Consider the following 17,202-nt stretch of genomic DNA (forward strand, 5'->3'; position numbering starts at 1 on the left):
TCATGGAATACTGACAAATTCAATAACACAGGAATTCATAATTTAAATATTTATTTTTCAAGACCAAACCAAAATGAATTTTGTAACGATTGAAGCAAAGACTATCCAATATATACATTTGACAGCTTCCTGTAAAGCTAAGTCAACACGGTTTCCATTATAAAGTTCAGATACAGAAATATATATTAAAAACAAAAACAAAATCTTGGTTTTCCATCTGTATGTCATTTATGAGGAAATATAAAAATATGCAATGATCAAATACCTTATTGCTTTTAAAAACTTGAAACACTGGCAAAATGTATTATTACCATTTAATGCATTTGATGATACATGACCACAATTAAATAGAGAATATCACTACAATTCTTAAGTTTTAGGCACCGTTGGATGTTAAGTTGGCATACTTCCTCCAAAAGGGGCAGTTCCACCACCATACCAAAGATGGCGCCCTTTTGTATGCGTTTGAGCTTGGCTGATAAAATTCCCAATAAAGTCTTTCAAAGATACGCGACTCCCCGTAGAGTACTCAAGGACTCATACCAATGTTTCAATCATTACACGTCCACAATACCGACATTGCCATTTCACTTGAGCACTCGTCAAGTATTTTTGGTAGAGGGAGAGCATATTGTCTTTAAGACAGAAAAGTACCCCGTCTCCCTTGAGATCTAGTCTGAAACAGGGAAATAACTAGCAAGCATATTTAGAAAAAGCTCCACCCCCTTCAAAGTGTGTGCAGTGCATATTTCCTTCAGAAGCAGATCTCCGAAGGCTCCAATAGGATTGCCCCTTATAGAGCTAAGATCCCATAAGATAGATATGATTTCTATCTTTTGGAATTAGAGGGCATGATACATATTTTGCGCAGCAAAGTTCTCTGTCCGTTTCCTATACAATTTTTTCCCCAATGCCCAAACAAGTGACGCCCTTCCCAATTTGTCACGAACAGAAATTGTAATTCTATGGACATTCACTGGTGTGAGCCTTTCATCAACCATGGCTTGCTCTCAGCAGAGGTACTGAACTCCTGTGGTTTGACTAGATATGCAGTTCTCCAAACAGCAGGTTTCTAAATGCTACAAGTGACATGATGAAGAGGGTAAGGTAGACATCAGAAACAAGTGCAGTACACTGAACATCTAAAATATAGCTACTTAAACATTTTTAGTAGCAGTAAAAAATTAATTCAAAATTGAAATCTCTTTATTATCCGACTTAAATAGCTATACGTCTTATACTCAGCAGAAGATTGATGTTGCAACCTTAGAGGTTTTTTTTGTCTCAGACTTAAAATATTACAAAACTAAAATACTATTGACTACTATAACAGTAACACGCTCTGCTTTGGACACTAGCTTGAGCCTACTTTTAAAAGGGATTAAATAAAATAGCATAACAAAACATTTTAACAAATATACATTTAAAAAATATCCTTTTGGTTATAAGATCAGTGAGTGTGCACAGCAGGAGTCCTCCCTCTTTCCCTGCATTCATTGGTCCTGGGGGAGCTGATCAGAGGAGAGGCATGGGGGATGATTGGAAAAGGAATGGGGGATGATGGGAAAAGGAATGGGGGATGATGGAAAAAGGCATAGACGCTGATGATGCACTCTGGAGGCGTGGTCCTCATCAAGCGTCTAAACCTGCCCTCCACATGCCACTAACTGACAGACAATCTGATGGGAAAGTCCACAGGAAGAAAACAGTTGAAGGTCACCTGCTCCAAGTTATAATGTCATCTCCACTTCTCCAAACCGCTGCTCTAGTCTATGGCACTATATAGCTCTAATTTTGCAGTGCCCCCCCCGTACTCCCCTCCTGTCCCCTAACTCACCTCTGGAACTTGTCGATGATGCAGTTGACCATCTTGTCTGTGACTCCGGGGCAGATGTCCTCAGCCAGGTGGAGGCTTTTCTCCAGCTCCTCCATCACTCCCTTCATCTCTCCATCCCTGCGCTGCAGCTTCAGCTAGAAGGGGTGGAGATAGACAGAAAGTCTAAACAATATAGAGGACTTACTCATCCTTACAACTGTTATACAAGAGTTCCACCTTCCCTACCTCAGTGAATACTGGGGCGATCAGCGTGGTCAAGCTGGTAGATGTCTTCAGGAGGTCTTGGTCCTGCCATCAAATGAGAGCAGGGGAGAACATTATAGACACATAACATTCCATTTACATTCTCTTCCTGGTCCTCCCACTGAGGCCAACTCACCGTTCCATTGGACACCTTCTTAGGGTCTTTCTTCTTGCGAACAGTAGTAAAGGACCAGCCTGGCTGGGAGGAGTTGTTTTCCTTGTTACTGGACTCCCTGGAAACAGACCGACACACACACACACAGACAGCAGGAAGGATCACCTACATGTTTATTGTTACTCTAGTTCAGACAGGGTCTTCGATCTCATTTTTACCAACTGTCAGTCAGAGGTACATTGTTTAGAGCCTTTTCTACTCACGAGTCAGAGTCGTCAGAGCTGGAGTCTCCGTCACTGTGTCCCTCTGCCTTCCAGCGTTTCAACCTGTCTATCAGCTCAGTGAGGTAGGACGTCCTCTTGGCATTCTTCACTATGAACTTGTGCTTCAGAAGCTCCTTAGCTGTTGGCCTCTATAAAGAGGGACAATCAGCCCACAATTAAAGGCAGGCTAACCAAGAACAACCAAATGGACTACCACTCAATAACGCAAAATGGGGTGGGTGCTGGGGCGAGGTACTTACAAACGAAGGGTCTTTGTTGAGGCAGGAGTCTATAAAGTCTTTGAAGGTCTTGGAGAATTCTCCGCTGAGTGTGGGTGGGGTGTTCTTTGGTATGAGGAAGAGGACACGCATGGGGTGCATGTCTGAGTTGGGAGGCTCACCCTTGGCTAGCTCGATGGCAGTGATGCCCAGAGACCAGATATCAGCCTGGAGGAGGGAGTGTGTGTTAGGTAGGTAGGGACTGGGATTATGTGGGAGTAAGATTGGCAGCATTATTATGTCGTAGAAAAGAAAAGCCTTCAACTTAAGTGTCTTCCACTAAACAACCCCATTCTTCTCTCCAGTGCCCTGGATAAGCAGTTCCAGCCTCTCACGATGACCCCCATCTATTTCCCTAATAGTATAACCAAGTTAGCTTAGTGCATTATCATTCCTTTATGAGTTTAGAGCTGCTTTATGTCTCCAAGTCGATGTCTGTATGAATCATTTATATCTGTAGGACACTATTTAGGAAGAAACTAAAGAGAGAACAGAAAGTTGATTACCTTGTGGTCGTAGGCAGACTGTTGGATGACCTCGGGGGCCATCCAGAAGGGCGTTCCCACAAACGTCTCCCGCTTGATCTGGGTGTCTGTCAGCTGGCCCGCCACGCCAAAGTCTGCCAGTTTCACCTCGCCACACTCTGACAGGAGCACATTGGCCGCTGCCAAACCACACACACACACACACAGTCATGAAGTCAACAACAATTACTGAAATTAATACACGACACACTACTATATTAAAGCTGAAATCCAGATTAGGTGAAACTGCGCCACTGGTTGCCCCAGGCGCATTTGTTATTATTATTTTTTTAACTGGGCAGAGGAGCATTCTGAGTCGTGTCAAAAATAATGGTATATACTCTGCTGTTCTATCGCACGTGCAATGATGTACATTGTTTGAAGTAATGTCTTTGTTTTAATATGGAAAACAGACTTGGCAGTTTCACCGCTACAGATTCCAGCTTTAACCCTGTACTGCTGCAGCTCGTCTCTGTCTGAGATATCCTACATACTGGATGTGATAACACACACACACACACACCTTTGATATCCCTGTGGATCTTCCTCTCAGAGTGGAGGTAGTCCAGGCCCTTCAAGATCTCTTTCAGCATGGTGGCAATCTGGAACTCATCAAAGGGCCCTGCTCGCAGCTACACACAACACACACATACAGTGAACACAAACACACACAAATCCACCTACAGACATTGTGCATGCATACGTTCACATATTGTATTGTAACTCTTACCAGGTCCAGAGCTGAGCCACCACCAAGGTACTCCATAATGATCCATAGTTTACTGCCCTGTACAGAAAGATAGAAAATAGATAATCATTAGACATTCTAATATCAACCTCTTCTAGGAGCTACACATGGCTGTAAACATGTTATTCCATGCAGAATGTCTTACGTTGCCTAGGCAGCTGCCTCCGGTACACAATATACCGCTGCAGCACAGGTTTGAATCCAGCCCACTCCAATATCTTCCATTTCTATTCAATAAACATAAAAATTACTTAAAGGGATAATCCACCCCCAGAAATAAAAATCATGAAACTCCTGTCAATTTGGTGAAAGCCTATGTTCAATCAGTGGGTAAAATAAAGTAAAAATCCCCATGATTTAACTTCTAAGTGATCAGTCTGAAAATCGTGTAGGAACGCGTCATAGCTACATGGTTCTCGTCACTGGAGATAGTGTGTTTTCCAATATCACATTTCATAACGTTAAAAATATTACCTGCACTCCAGATCGCCAAATCAGCCAATAGATTGTATGGGCATACTTGTCTAGAACACATCCACCCGTTTACATCATGACAAAGTATATTTCTCGCTTAGATGTGCTCAACCTAAACAGTGTACCAAATTATTCACCTCAGTTTCTCCTTCAAAGTACCAAGTGCCCTGTGTGTCTGTGGGAAAAGGGCTGTAGTTGCCATAGCAACATACTCTGCACTGGCTCTGGGCCAATGACTGTACATACGAACTGCAAGTTGAACTCTGTGAGATAAATTACTAGTGCAGTTTGTTTAGGCGATTTTACAGCTAGCTAGCTATTTCACATGCTGATATTGAGTTTGGTATTATTGTGTGTGTAGCTACGTTTGCTAGCCAGCCAGCCAGCCCAGAGAGCATTGCATTGTGGGTTTTGTAGTCGACTTGAGCTGCAACAGATTTTCACGTTGCTACCAACTTTGCTATAACGACAAAATATTGTTTTCACATATTGGTGTTAATTAACACTTAATCGTAGGAATTAGTGGTTTGGGTTTTTTATTATTCCGATTATTTATGTGCAAATAGAAATAACATGTGGCAACCTCACCAATTCCCTCTACCGAAGCCAAGATAGAGTCCCTGCCAAGTGCCAACATGTGTGAGGCCTGAGATTTCTCAACTGCACTAACATGGATACCATCCAATACGACTCCCAAACTGACCATATATATTCACACTACACTCCAGACGGAGACAGGGTAGGCTGCAGAACAAGAGCTTACTCAGAGCAGAATATGGAAAAGCTGACATCCACCACTCTCAGCAAACAAGGCCCTGGAGTATTTCACCCATAAGAGTCTAAGGGGGGGTTATACTAAGCTATATGGAATTGTTTTGAGGTCATACCAAGGATCATTTTGCTATTTCCATTTAGAATTTTAAGACCCCGTGACGTATCAAAAAATATATACATTTATTTTTGGCCTTACTGCTATTAGCCCATACAAACACATTGAATAACAGATTCACTACATGGAACAGATATACCCCCCCATGTATTTAACCCCATATTTTTTCAACTAAACAGTCTCCATATATACTTCCATTAATTTTTTCTTGAGCAAAACAACCGACATGTACGTGTTCATGAGTGTCACCTGTCCACTGAGGGGCATATGTGACCCGTTTCAAGAAGCTAGGTGTATGTCGCTCGTCACTACTTCACAGGAGAGGCATTTGAACGTCTTTTTTAATCCAAATGCGTTTTTGGGCAGAAATGCCTTCTGGAACATGTGATCTTTCACATGCCTTAATAACAAACTTGTATTCCATCTGTAAATAAGAATAAAATAAAATTACGAGCCTAGTTGGTTTAGCCACGGAAAAAGACAGGAACCTTCCCGCAAGCCATGATTGGCTGAGATAATGGATGGGCTGGACATGCCAGGAGATGAGTTTGGATTAGTCTGCCATGTAGCATGCCTCGGTCTAGAACGTGAGCTGCTTTTTCTCAAGAACATTGATGCCCTGAATTTAGCATGCGCTAACGACAGATCAGTTGGAAAAAGTTGTTGGGCTACTTTCTGCACACGCCACAGTCAGTGTGAACCGGAGTGACTTTACACAACGCTGGCCAAACAAGATGTAGCTACAAACAAAAAGGAGTTAAATGGTTCCAGTCTGCCGTGAAGCGTGACAATGTCAACAGCTATGACAATGTTTGTATTTTTAGTAGGAGGAGTTGGGATTATGCCGGTTCATTGTTTAGCTAGCTACATGTCTAAACAAAAGACTCCACTTCGCCAGATGATTACATGAGCCATCAAGTTAGCTATGTGTGTCTGGGTGTGATTACAGCAATCTATTTTATTTCATGAACATGTGTACATGTCAAGACAATAGTGACCCATCCACTTAGCTAGATGTGGCTGGGGGGTGGTTATAGCATTTCCTTCACATGACCCATCAATTTAGACAAGTGTGTCTGGGTAAGAGTCATCTAATAATTATACAATATTTTTATCTGGACACTTTTGCAAGTAACCATTTCACTGTACAGTTTACACCTTCTGTATCCTGTGCATGTGAAAAATAAACATTGATTTTATATTGTATGTGTTTACCAGAGATGGTAATGTGAAGAACATGACCTGCGCCAAAGTTAGATTAGAATATAAGCCAAGGACTAGATAGTGTATTTTTACCTGGAGTTTTTCCTTCTACTACTTTCACCACTTTCAGTCTTGAAATATTTGGTTGTTTACTATACTACTCACTCTGTCTAGCACATGGCCTTACATGTGAATCTTTAAAGAGATGGGCGGAGCTAAGGCTTAAGAGGGTGTGAACGATACGGAATGGGTGTAGACAGAGTTCTCCAGTCGGTGTATCAAAACATTAAAAGGGCCATTTTCTCAAAAGTGGGGTTACAAGTTTATCATCTTTCAAAGCAGAATAACGTTCACATTGTTCCTCAACTGCAGTGTATACAATTTTCTAGCTCTGAGTCTCTATTTTTATCCAATGTAAAAATTAATTGAAATGTTGCTACATAGGACCAAATCCAGTAATGTATTAGCTAGATAGCCAGCTAACTAGCTATTAGCATTAGCGGCTAACAAGATTTAGGCCCAACTTGCTAAGAAAAGACAAACTAGATGTTTGCAGATGTAAGAAACAGTGTAATTAGTGGATTTATATTAAGAAGCGAAAACAGCCTTGTTTTCATCAACATTGTTGCATGTGCTGCATTGACCATGCAGACTGAACGCAAGTGTCTCGTGGTCGAGGAACAACAAATGCGCTCCTTGAGTGACAGGGGGCGGGGCTAGGTCTGTGTGGAAAGCGGCATGGAGAGAAAAAGAGTGGAGAGAGATGACTGAAGTAGCGAAGTAAACTATAAAAATGGACGTTACACACGCCGTATCCCAATTAACAAACCAAAACATTCAAATACCGTTATAGAAGGTAAAGCAAAAACCCAAACCGGTCCGTGCACCAATACCGGTATATCGTAAAATACGGTATACCGCCCAGCCCTTGGTGTAGGGTTTGAGCAGAGCCTGAAGGTAGGGAGGTGCAGTTCCTCTTGCTGCTCCATAGGCAAGCACCATGGTCTTGTAGTGGATGTGAGCTTCGACTATAAGCCATTGGAGTGTGCGGAGGAGCAGGGTGACTTGGGAGAACTTGGAAAGGTTGAAAACCAGGTGGGCTGCAGTTGCAGGGAGCCCAGCCAATAGCAAGTTGCAGTAGTCAAGACGGGAGATGACAAGTGCCTGGATTAGGACCTGCGCCGTTTCATGTGTGAGGTAGGATCGTACTCCACGGCTGCTGTAGCCCATGAACCCACAGGAGCGAGTCACTGCTTTGATGTTTGCAGAGAACAACAGGGTGTTGTCCAGGGTCACGCCAAGGTTCTTTGCACTCTGGGAAGGCGACACTGTGGAGTTGTGAACCGTGATGAAGAGGTTTTTGAGCGGGCAGGGCTTCCCCGGTAGGAAGAGCAGCTCAGTCTTGTCGAGGTTAAGCTTGAGGTGGTGGGCCGAAATCCAAGCTGAGATATCTGCCAGGCAGAAATGCATGTCGCCACCTGGGTGTCAGAAGGGGGGGTTGAGTGTCATCCGCATAGCAATGATAGGAGAGACCATGTGAGAATATGATGGAACCGAGTGACTTGGTGTATAGAGAAAACATGGCCAAGAACCGAGCCCTGGGGGACACCAGTAGTGAATACATGGTGCAGACATACAGTGGGGAAAAAAAGTATTTAGTCAGCCACCAATTGTGCAAGTTCTCCCACTTAAAAAGATGAGAGAGGCCTGTAATTTTCATCATAGGTACACGTCAACTATGACAGACAAAATGAGAAAAAAAACTTCCAGAAAATCACATTGTAGGATTTTTTATGCATTTATATGCAAATTATGGTGGAAAATAAGTATTTGGTCAATAACAAAAGTTTCTCAATACTTTGTTATATACCCTTTGTTGGCAATGACACAGGTCAATCAGAAAATCTCCAGTTAGGAGAAATTAGTAGCTCTGTACCACCACCGCAACGACCAGATGCTCTTTGACTGAGAGAAAACATAGTCAGATGAAGAGAGAGCAGCTGGAGTAGCAGTGTTCTCTGGGGTGATCCATGTGTCCGTAAGGGCCAAAAAGTCAATGGACTGAAGGGCAGCATAGGCTGAGACTAACTCTGCGTTCTTTACCGCAGATCGGCAGTTCTAAACGCTGCCAGAGACCCGGAATTCCACATGGGTTGTGCGCGCAGGGTACACCAAATTAGAAGGTTTGCAGCCAAGGGGTGGGGAGCGTCTGTAAAGCCTACCGGGAGAGGAGTAAACAGGTATAGAAAACAAAAGTTGCCAAAGCTACAAAAGAGCAAAATGAGATCAGAAAATAACTAGGTAAGATACTCAAGTGAGAGAGTGGTGTGGAGCCTTCCTCGAACAACTCGGCAGAACTGTTTTTGTTTCGGCGACTGTCTTAGTTTTGCCGACGAGACCACCACTGACACGACTGCCGCTTACAGCTACCGCTGAGAAACTAACACTAAATGCCTAGCAGAGGTGAAGAGCACACCTCCCTGTACTAACTGCTGATTGCCTAGGAGAGGAGAAACCACTCCCCCTCCAATACAGCCACTGATTACCAAAACAAGTCACAAATTGCCCTGCCCCTTGATCCTGGTTGATGTGTCAATCATCTGTAAGTTATGAGCAGTCAGCAGTTTACACACCAAGTAGGCTACTGGGAAGACAGGCAGCACTTAAAGTAGATGGCCCTAGCTAGCAAAAATATAGTACTAAATAGATAAAGACAAATTATACTTATCACTCCTGGAGATATCAGGACTCCTCTAGCTATAGAATGAAGCATACAGGGGTGTGTCACGTCTCCCTCTCCTAGAAAATACAGGTATTGTAACATTTCAAGGCCCTGGTGTATTTAACCAGGGGTGAGTCACATCTCCCTCTTCTAGAAATACAGGTATTGCAGTGGCGGTCGGTGCTGTTTAAGATTAGGGAGGACGATTTATTTTTTGACGAGCATGACCTTATTTCTACTACAGTATGTTGGATGACTGCCATTCATATTCCATTCACCCAGCTCAATGTAACAACGATACGTTTAGGGTACTACATGATACTCGAATTTGCACTATACCCAGGCCTCTGATTTCCCGGCGTCGCGGTAATGCCCCCCCCCCATAAATCCCCTTGTGTGGCAGTAATGCCCCTCAAAAAATACCATGCCTTGCGGCCAAAGTGGCCGTTGTGCCCTTGGGCTGAATATAATAATAATTATAATTCCCTTCTCCCGGCTGCCAATCGCTGTGCTCCGAAGCACCGCTCACTCAGATATCTCAATTCTTATTAGCCAATGTAGTCACGTGATTGGGTTCTTCTCACAGGCATCGCAGCTCTGAAGTAGGCTACAAGTGAAGACAGACACATCGGGGATGCAACGGCACACGTCATTCTCCAATTCCGAGGCGCATATTGAAGATGTTACAAAACCTGTCCACATTACTTTGTCAGCCAACAAGATGAGTAAAGAACAGCAAAAGCACTAGCCTGTGTCAATCTACTATCCCCATAGTACAAAAGTTGATCTATTCTATTGGTCAGCTTGTCCTTCTGTGCGAGAAATAAATATTCCAAACATACACTGGGACAGTTGTGGGACGTGATGGATCCCAAATTAATACAACCACTGTACATAAAAAATTAAATAAAAAAAGCAATGAGGCTGATGCAACATATCAGAACATTTTGCTTAATATGTTGATGAACTATTAGGCTATTTCTTCACATTATAAGCGCAGCAATGCCACATGGCAGTAGGCTATAAGCGCGAATGTTCCAAAATGCAATTAGCGGGACAAACACTCCTCAAAAGAGCACCGCAAATGCGAGCAGTTTCATATATTATATGAAAATATCCTTCAGAGATTTAGAGAGAGGGGGAAGATCTAAAGATGTTACATGGGTTGTTAATATGATTAGGATTGTCTTACGCTATTGGACAACGAAAGAAAATTGAGAACCTAGGATAAATACTGGTTTCAATGGCATATGAGGAAGTGTTTATAAAAGAATCCCCTTAAACATTCCTATGGTAGAAACACGGTAAGACATGCCTCATAAAATGATTTAAAAAACATCCAGGTTTTAAACAATTATGTTTATGGTTAAATAGTTACAAAAGATGTTGACTGCCTCAACTCAGATTGCAAGGTGGGTGATGTTGCAGTGCGCAACAGGCACTGACATTTCTCTCCTATCTGAATGAATAGTGCCTCAAGTATGTCTACAGAATCAAGCCTTTAGATACACTGAATATACATTTCTGTCTGTAATAAAACTTAGAAATTGTTATATTTTTGTTCAGTATATTAATAATTATCATTATATATTTGTCAAACATGACTGGCATTTAGCCTATACAGTGCATTCGGAAAGTATTCAGACCCCTTTACTTTTTCCACTTTGTTGTCTTATTCAAATTGATTAAATCGTTATTTCCCCCTCATCAATATATACTCACACAATACCCCATAATGACAAAGCAAATGCCTGATTGGTGGAGTGCTGCAGAGATGCTCTGGAGCTCTGTCAGAGTGACCATCGGGCCCTTCTCCCCCGATTGCTCAGTTTGGCCAGCTCTAGGAAGAGTCTTGGTGGTTCCAAACTTCTTCCAATTAAGAATGATGGAGGCCACTGTGTTCTTGGGGACCTTCAATGCTGCAGAAATGTTTTGGTACCCTTTGTGCCTCGACACAATCCTGTCTCTGAGCTCTACGGACAATTCCGTCGACCTCATGGCTTGGTTTTTGCTCTGGCATGCAACGTCAACTGTGGGACCTTATATACACAGGTGTGTGCCTTTCCAAATCATGTCCAATCAATTGAATTTACCACAGGTGGACTCCAATCAAGTTGTAGAAACATCAATGATGATCAATGGAAACAGGATGCACCTGAGCTCAATTTTGAGTCTCATAGCAAAAGGGTCTGAATACTTCTGTAAATACTGTATGTTTGATATTTTTTCATACATTTGCAAACATTTCTAAAAACCTGTTTTCGCTTTGTCATTATGGGGTATTGTGTGTAGATTGATGAGGGAAAAATTAAAATTTAATCAATTTTAGAATAAGGCTGTAACGTAACAAAATGTGGAAAAAGTGAAGGGGTCTGAATACTTTCCGAATTAAGGTGACAGACATTGACACATGCAATACCGCCTTGCACACTATTGCATGCATCTAGCAGATCTAGGGTGTAATCATTAGTCCAAACAAGTTTCTATTGAACAAATTCAGGTAGATACATTCCCATTTCATTCCGTTTAAGAAACGTTTTGCAACAGAATTGGCGGAATACACCCGATCACCCACACACACAGTTCACTTTCATAGTAGCCATACAAACAGCATCGTCACATCTACATGCCCTCCTCCTCTTACATTTTTCCTTCGCTTCTGGACTTCTGTGCACAACACAACTGCTGTCTGTGACCAGGCGAACAAACCTCTCCAAGCCAAACCTTCATATCATAACCGCTGCACAGCCTACATCGTTGTCACCATAGTAACGTCATAGTGAGAATAGCTACTAGATCTAACGCTTTAGTAAACCCACAATCCAATCCATGTGTACAATCACGCAGTAGTGTACAGCAAGCAGTTTAGCAGTTACACCGGCGGGCCCCGGTGACAATACATTTATATAACCGAAAGCTTACCTTGACATAATGACTTGGAAGAGTTGGAGTGTTGGATAGCATTAGCCAGCTAGCTAACATAAATATAATTCCTCTGAGTCAGGTTGTCGAGTAGGCTAAATTAGCTGCATTAGCTTGCACAGTATGAAAATGAAACTGCTGCTGCTTCTCCTTAACTTAATTTGTTCAAAACTGTTCACCTATTGTCTCTCTCTTTGAGTCTACTACTCACATTTTATGCACTGCAGTGCTAGCTAGCTGTAGCTTATGCTTTCAGTACTAGATTCATTCTCTGATCCTTTGATTGGATGTACAACATGTCAGTTCATGCTGCAAGAGCTCTGATAGGTTGGAGGACGTCCTCCTGAAGTTGTCATAATTACTGTTTAAGTCTATGGAAGGGGATGAGGATGAGAACCATAAGCCTCCCAGGTTTTATATTGAAATCTATGTACCCAGAGGAGGATGTAAAATAGCTGTCCTCTGGCTACACCTTGGTGCTACCCTGCAGAGTGCTGTTGAGGCTACTGTAGACCTTCATTGCCCAACAGTGTGTTTTAAATCATTTATTTGGTGACATGAATATATTTAGAATAGTTTTATATAAAAAAGGATAAATTTAATGTTTCACTATTTTTATGAAATTCACTGAGTAAGATGGTCCTCCCCTTCCTCCTCTAAGGAGCCTCCACTGAGGTATTGTAACATTTCAAGGCCCTAGTGTATTTAACCAGGGGTGAGTCACGTCTGCCTCTCTTCTAGAAATACAGGTATTGTAAAATAGTAGAGAGGATTCTTCTGTTAAGTGAAACTGTATTTTTAAATGGTACAGACTGATCCATTATCATTTTGAAGGAACAGACGTTAACACCTCTTGTCGAATTGTAGCTGGTTGTTTCACAGCTGTGAGTATAAAGCTTTACATAACGTATTGCCAGAGGTCTCCAAGTATGAGGTAAACAGCTAGCTGTATGCTAGAGTCTGTGGGGCCTACGCTTTGTTAACTGCTTTGTGTTCAGATATTTGTCATTCAATCCCAGTGTGTGTGTTACCTTGAGGTAGGAGCCGTAGTACTTGGTGACGTAGGGGCTGTCACACTGGCTGAGCACGGTGATCTCCTGCTGGATGTCCTCCATCTCATCCTCAGCCTCCTCCAGGTCTATGGTCTTGATGGCCACCACTTTCTGGGTGCGGTTGTCTATGCCCTTGAACACCTCGCCGAAGGAGCCTTTCCCAATACGCTCCAGCTTGGTGAACAGCTCCTCAGGGTCCGTCCGGCTGTTCTGAAGGTCGAGAGACAGGAACATACAAGTTATATAGCTAGTTTATACTGTTGGATCAGTTAAAAAATAAAAAATAAAAATAATAATGACGTTGCCATTCCTCTAATTAACCAGTTAAACGGTGTGGCTACATATTTTATTGATAGGCCACTATATAAAACAGATGATCAAATATTTTCTTTTAAAAAATACACAATTAGGAAAATCCATATAATCTGCACTGTTGCTGCAATGTAGCCTAACTCTAGATAACCACAAGCATGTTTGCAAAAGGAGCCTGGTGGATCCAAATAAATGATCAACTTTCTTCTCTGTTAAGCTTTTTATAACTTTCCTCGTTCAAAATGTGGGACATTTCAAATTCAGCAAAGGTGAGAGTGCGGCCTTGAGAAGTAAGTCGCTCTGGATAAGAGCGTCTGCTAAATGATGTAAATGTAAATGAGAACACTGGGAAGCAGACGTCTTTTGATAATATCATGACACCATCACAACCCCTCTACCTCACCTGACACAGGGAGAGTGGGGTTCCAGTTCCACAGACAGACAGTGCATTTATTCATCTGTACAGACAGTGGAGGAAGTCAGTGGCACCAGCCTTGATCTCTCCCTGCCTTGACTATTAATAGCACTGCTTGGCAGTCTGGCACAGAGGCAGGGCTAGATGACTTCCTTGTCTTTCAACGCCTTTGGGCGTGTGGTGCCCCAGTGTGACAGCACTACCTAGAATGGCAGCAGAGTCAGTGTCTGGGTGAGCAGAGCCTGCCCCATGTCTCACATCTAGACCTTTTTTAAACATTTAGCCTAACATACACACGTGCACAAACACACAGTCCTATAGGGCCGTTTCCAATTTCCCTGCACTGTTGACAACTAGCCTAGCTCCACCTCAGGTGTTACCCACAGGAAGCCAGGGTAAGGAATACAAGAAGGTAAGGAATACTTCCTCTCAGGCCACACCCGCTTCAAGCTTATAGAACAACACTTCAACATGGCCAATGTTACTGGTCATAGTTGGCAGTATCATACCAGTTTCACAAGACATTAAAGCTTGAGGCCTGATTTAGCATCAGACTTGGGACTCCAGGTAGGCCTCATGACCAGGCTATATGAGAAAACAACAGGAAATCATAAAGGAGCGGGGAGCTGCTGATCTCCCTTGAGACAGACAGTTGGATATCCTACAGTTAGGAATTAATTTGCCAGAGCATAGTAAGTTGGTGGTCTGTTGATATCCCTCTAGTGGTGTGGGGGCTGTGCTTTGGCAAAGTGGGTGGGGTTATATCCTGCCTGGTTGGCCCTGTCCAGGGGTATCGTCAAACAGTGTGTCCCCCCCCCCTACCCCCTCCCCTCCCCAGCCTCTAGTATCTATGCTGCAATAGTCTATGTGCCGAGGGTCTAGGGTCAGTCTGTCCTATCTGGTGAAATGCTCCCTGTAATTCTCCCATCTCTCTCTCCCATCCCGGAGGACCTGAGCCCTAGGAGCAGGCCTCAGGACTACCTGCTGTCCCCAGTCCACCTTGTCGTGTTGCTGCTCCAGTTTCAACTGTTCTGCCTGTGGCTATGGATGCCTGACCTGTTCACCAGACGTGCTACCTTGTCGTGCTGCTGCCTTTTTACTTATCTACCTCTGAATACTCTGCTATGAAAAGCCAACTGACATTTACTCCTGAGGTGCTGACCTGCTGCACCCTCTACAACCACTGTGATTATTATTTGACCCTGCTGGTCATCTATGAACATTTGAACATCTTGAAGAACGATCTGGCCTTAATGGCCATGTACTTTTATAATCTCCACCCAGCACAGCCAGAAGAGGACTGGTTCCTCTTTAGGTTTCTTCCTAGGTAGTTTTTCCTAGCCACCGTGCTTCTACATCTGCATTGCTTGCTGTTTAGGGTTTTAGGCTGGGTTTCTGTATAAGCACTTTGTGACATCTGCATATGTAAAACGGGCTTTATAAATACATTTGATTGATGGGTGAACAAACATGTAATTATTAAACCCCCAGGGAAATGACTAATATCAACCACCTCTTATCAATGCAGCCTTCCTACCATTGCACAAGGCAGCTTGAGTACTGGAGTACTGCAAAGTAAATGACCATGTTTTGTGATGAACATTCTAATAAAACAGCAGGGAGAGAATAATCTGCAGAGGCAATGAGCTACTGCCTCAGACTCAATGGGATAATGGTGATATTTGTCACAATTGACTTTCCTTATGTTTAATTTCAGACTTGTGAGATATTGTGGATAAACTGAAATAGAAAACACCTTCAAGCCTAAACCCCTAATAAAAAAAGTTGGTATACAAAAATAACTGGAAAAGCATTGAAGCTTTTAGCAATCTTCCCTCTGATGTTCACATCAATGATGTCGCTAACGTTATTGCACTGAAAGGTTCCCAGCCATGTCAGATTACAGGCTGTAAATGGAGAGCAGCAGTTGTAGCTAGTGGCTTAGGCCTATTTCAAGTCACAAATCTAGGAAACGGTGACCTTATGACCGCCTAAACAATGACAATGTATAGCTAATTTGCCAAGGCAAGGAATACACAAGAGGCTTTCAGGAGACCAGAGGTGAACACCTGTGCCTTTTTATCAAACATCACCTACCAATTAGCTAACTAACCTTTCCTTGATTACCAACGCTACCCTCAAAATATATAGCTAAAGACCGCTGGTGCTTTATCTCTAGACAACTAACGTTAGCTAGATACCAAACAAGGCAAGCAGATAGTCCACGCAAGCTAGCTAACGTTAGGTCATTTAGCTCACCTGTTACACAATGTCAGACATTTGTCATTCCTTCCACTGAATACCTGCGGTCATGAGTGCTAATAAAGGTAGCGATCTAACTTTGATTTGTTTGTGTCATAATGCCCTCCAAAAACGATCTAGTAATCCAATCCCCGGGACAGCTAGTTACGAAACGTAGTTAGGGTAACGTTAACTATGGTGTAACTTTAGAACTAACTAACATATCTAACTAGCAACGCCTTGCAAGATAGCTACCGTTTGCTAACTAGCGTCACAGTTAGCCGCAAGCTAGCTAAATGGTTTTGTTGTTGAAAAAGTTGGAGGCCTCCACTTACCTGCATCCCAGGCACTTGCACCGCACCCGGTGACTGGGCCATTTTCCGCATCCAAAGGAATAATAGAAAGCCAACCAATTAAATAATAGTTTTAGCTAGCTAGACTAGCTAGCTAACTAACGCCAGGTAACGTAGTTTGCTTTTTATTATTCGCTAGTTAGCAGTAGCAACCTTTTTTCTTTTGGAAAAACAACGTAGCCAGATAGGAGCTAGTTTCCAGTATCTTTGACGTAGCTAGCGAGCTAGCTGCTATTAAGTCGTCGAAGCTAACTGCTAGCTAACATTACCCAGCTAGCTACTTCAAAACAACAGGCGACTATTTAATTCCATGATGACATCGACCTAGATGTTTAAAAAAAAATCTAATTAATAGTTGTAAAACAATGTCTTAGATGTTACGACAGGCTATTCATCTGTGGATTTAGCTAGTACAAATGCACTCCAAACGACCGAGCAGTCGACGACTTGTCAGAGTCAGACTTGCGTTGATGTGGCTGGCTGAAGTTATCAGCAGTTGGGTGGAGCCGAATACTGACTGTGCAGAGACACTTGCGTCACAGCTTTTGTCACCTTGCTTTTGCTAGCTAGACAGGGTTGTGTTAAAGTAACTCTCTCTGCAACTTCTGTTT

General features: G+C 42.7%; 1 protein-coding gene across 3 annotated transcripts; it reads right to left on the reverse strand.

Annotated features, from left to right (window-relative positions):
* Positions 1-34: 34 nt before the first annotated feature.
* LOC121542131 (serine/threonine-protein kinase 26-like) lies at positions 35-17,088 on the reverse strand. Of its 3 annotated transcripts, none has more exons than XM_041851619.2 (11): positions 16,574-17,088; positions 13,250-13,480; positions 3,991-4,047; positions 3,784-3,892; positions 3,243-3,400; positions 2,719-2,904; positions 2,459-2,607; positions 2,217-2,313; positions 2,063-2,125; positions 1,838-1,971; positions 35-1,511 (listed from the first exon to the last, which is right to left on the reverse strand). In XM_041851619.2, the coding sequence occupies exons 1-11, from the start codon at positions 16,622-16,624 to the stop codon at positions 1,451-1,453; spliced, it is 1,296 nt and encodes a 431-aa protein (XP_041707553.1). In that variant the 5' UTR covers positions 16,625-17,088; the 3' UTR covers positions 35-1,450. The 3 variants fall into 3 exon arrangements, with proteins under 3 accessions (XP_041707553.1, XP_041707554.1, XP_041707555.1); XM_041851620.2 differs by having other exon boundaries at positions 35-1,679; positions 16,574-17,087; XM_041851621.2 differs by lacking the exon at positions 16,574-17,088 and adding an exon at positions 16,257-16,337.
* Positions 17,089-17,202: the final 114 nt, after the last annotated feature.

Source organism: Coregonus clupeaformis, chromosome 27 (genome assembly GCF_020615455.1).
Source record: "Coregonus clupeaformis isolate EN_2021a chromosome 27, ASM2061545v1, whole genome shotgun sequence".
NCBI lineage: Eukaryota > Metazoa > Chordata > Actinopteri > Salmoniformes > Salmonidae > Coregonus > Coregonus clupeaformis.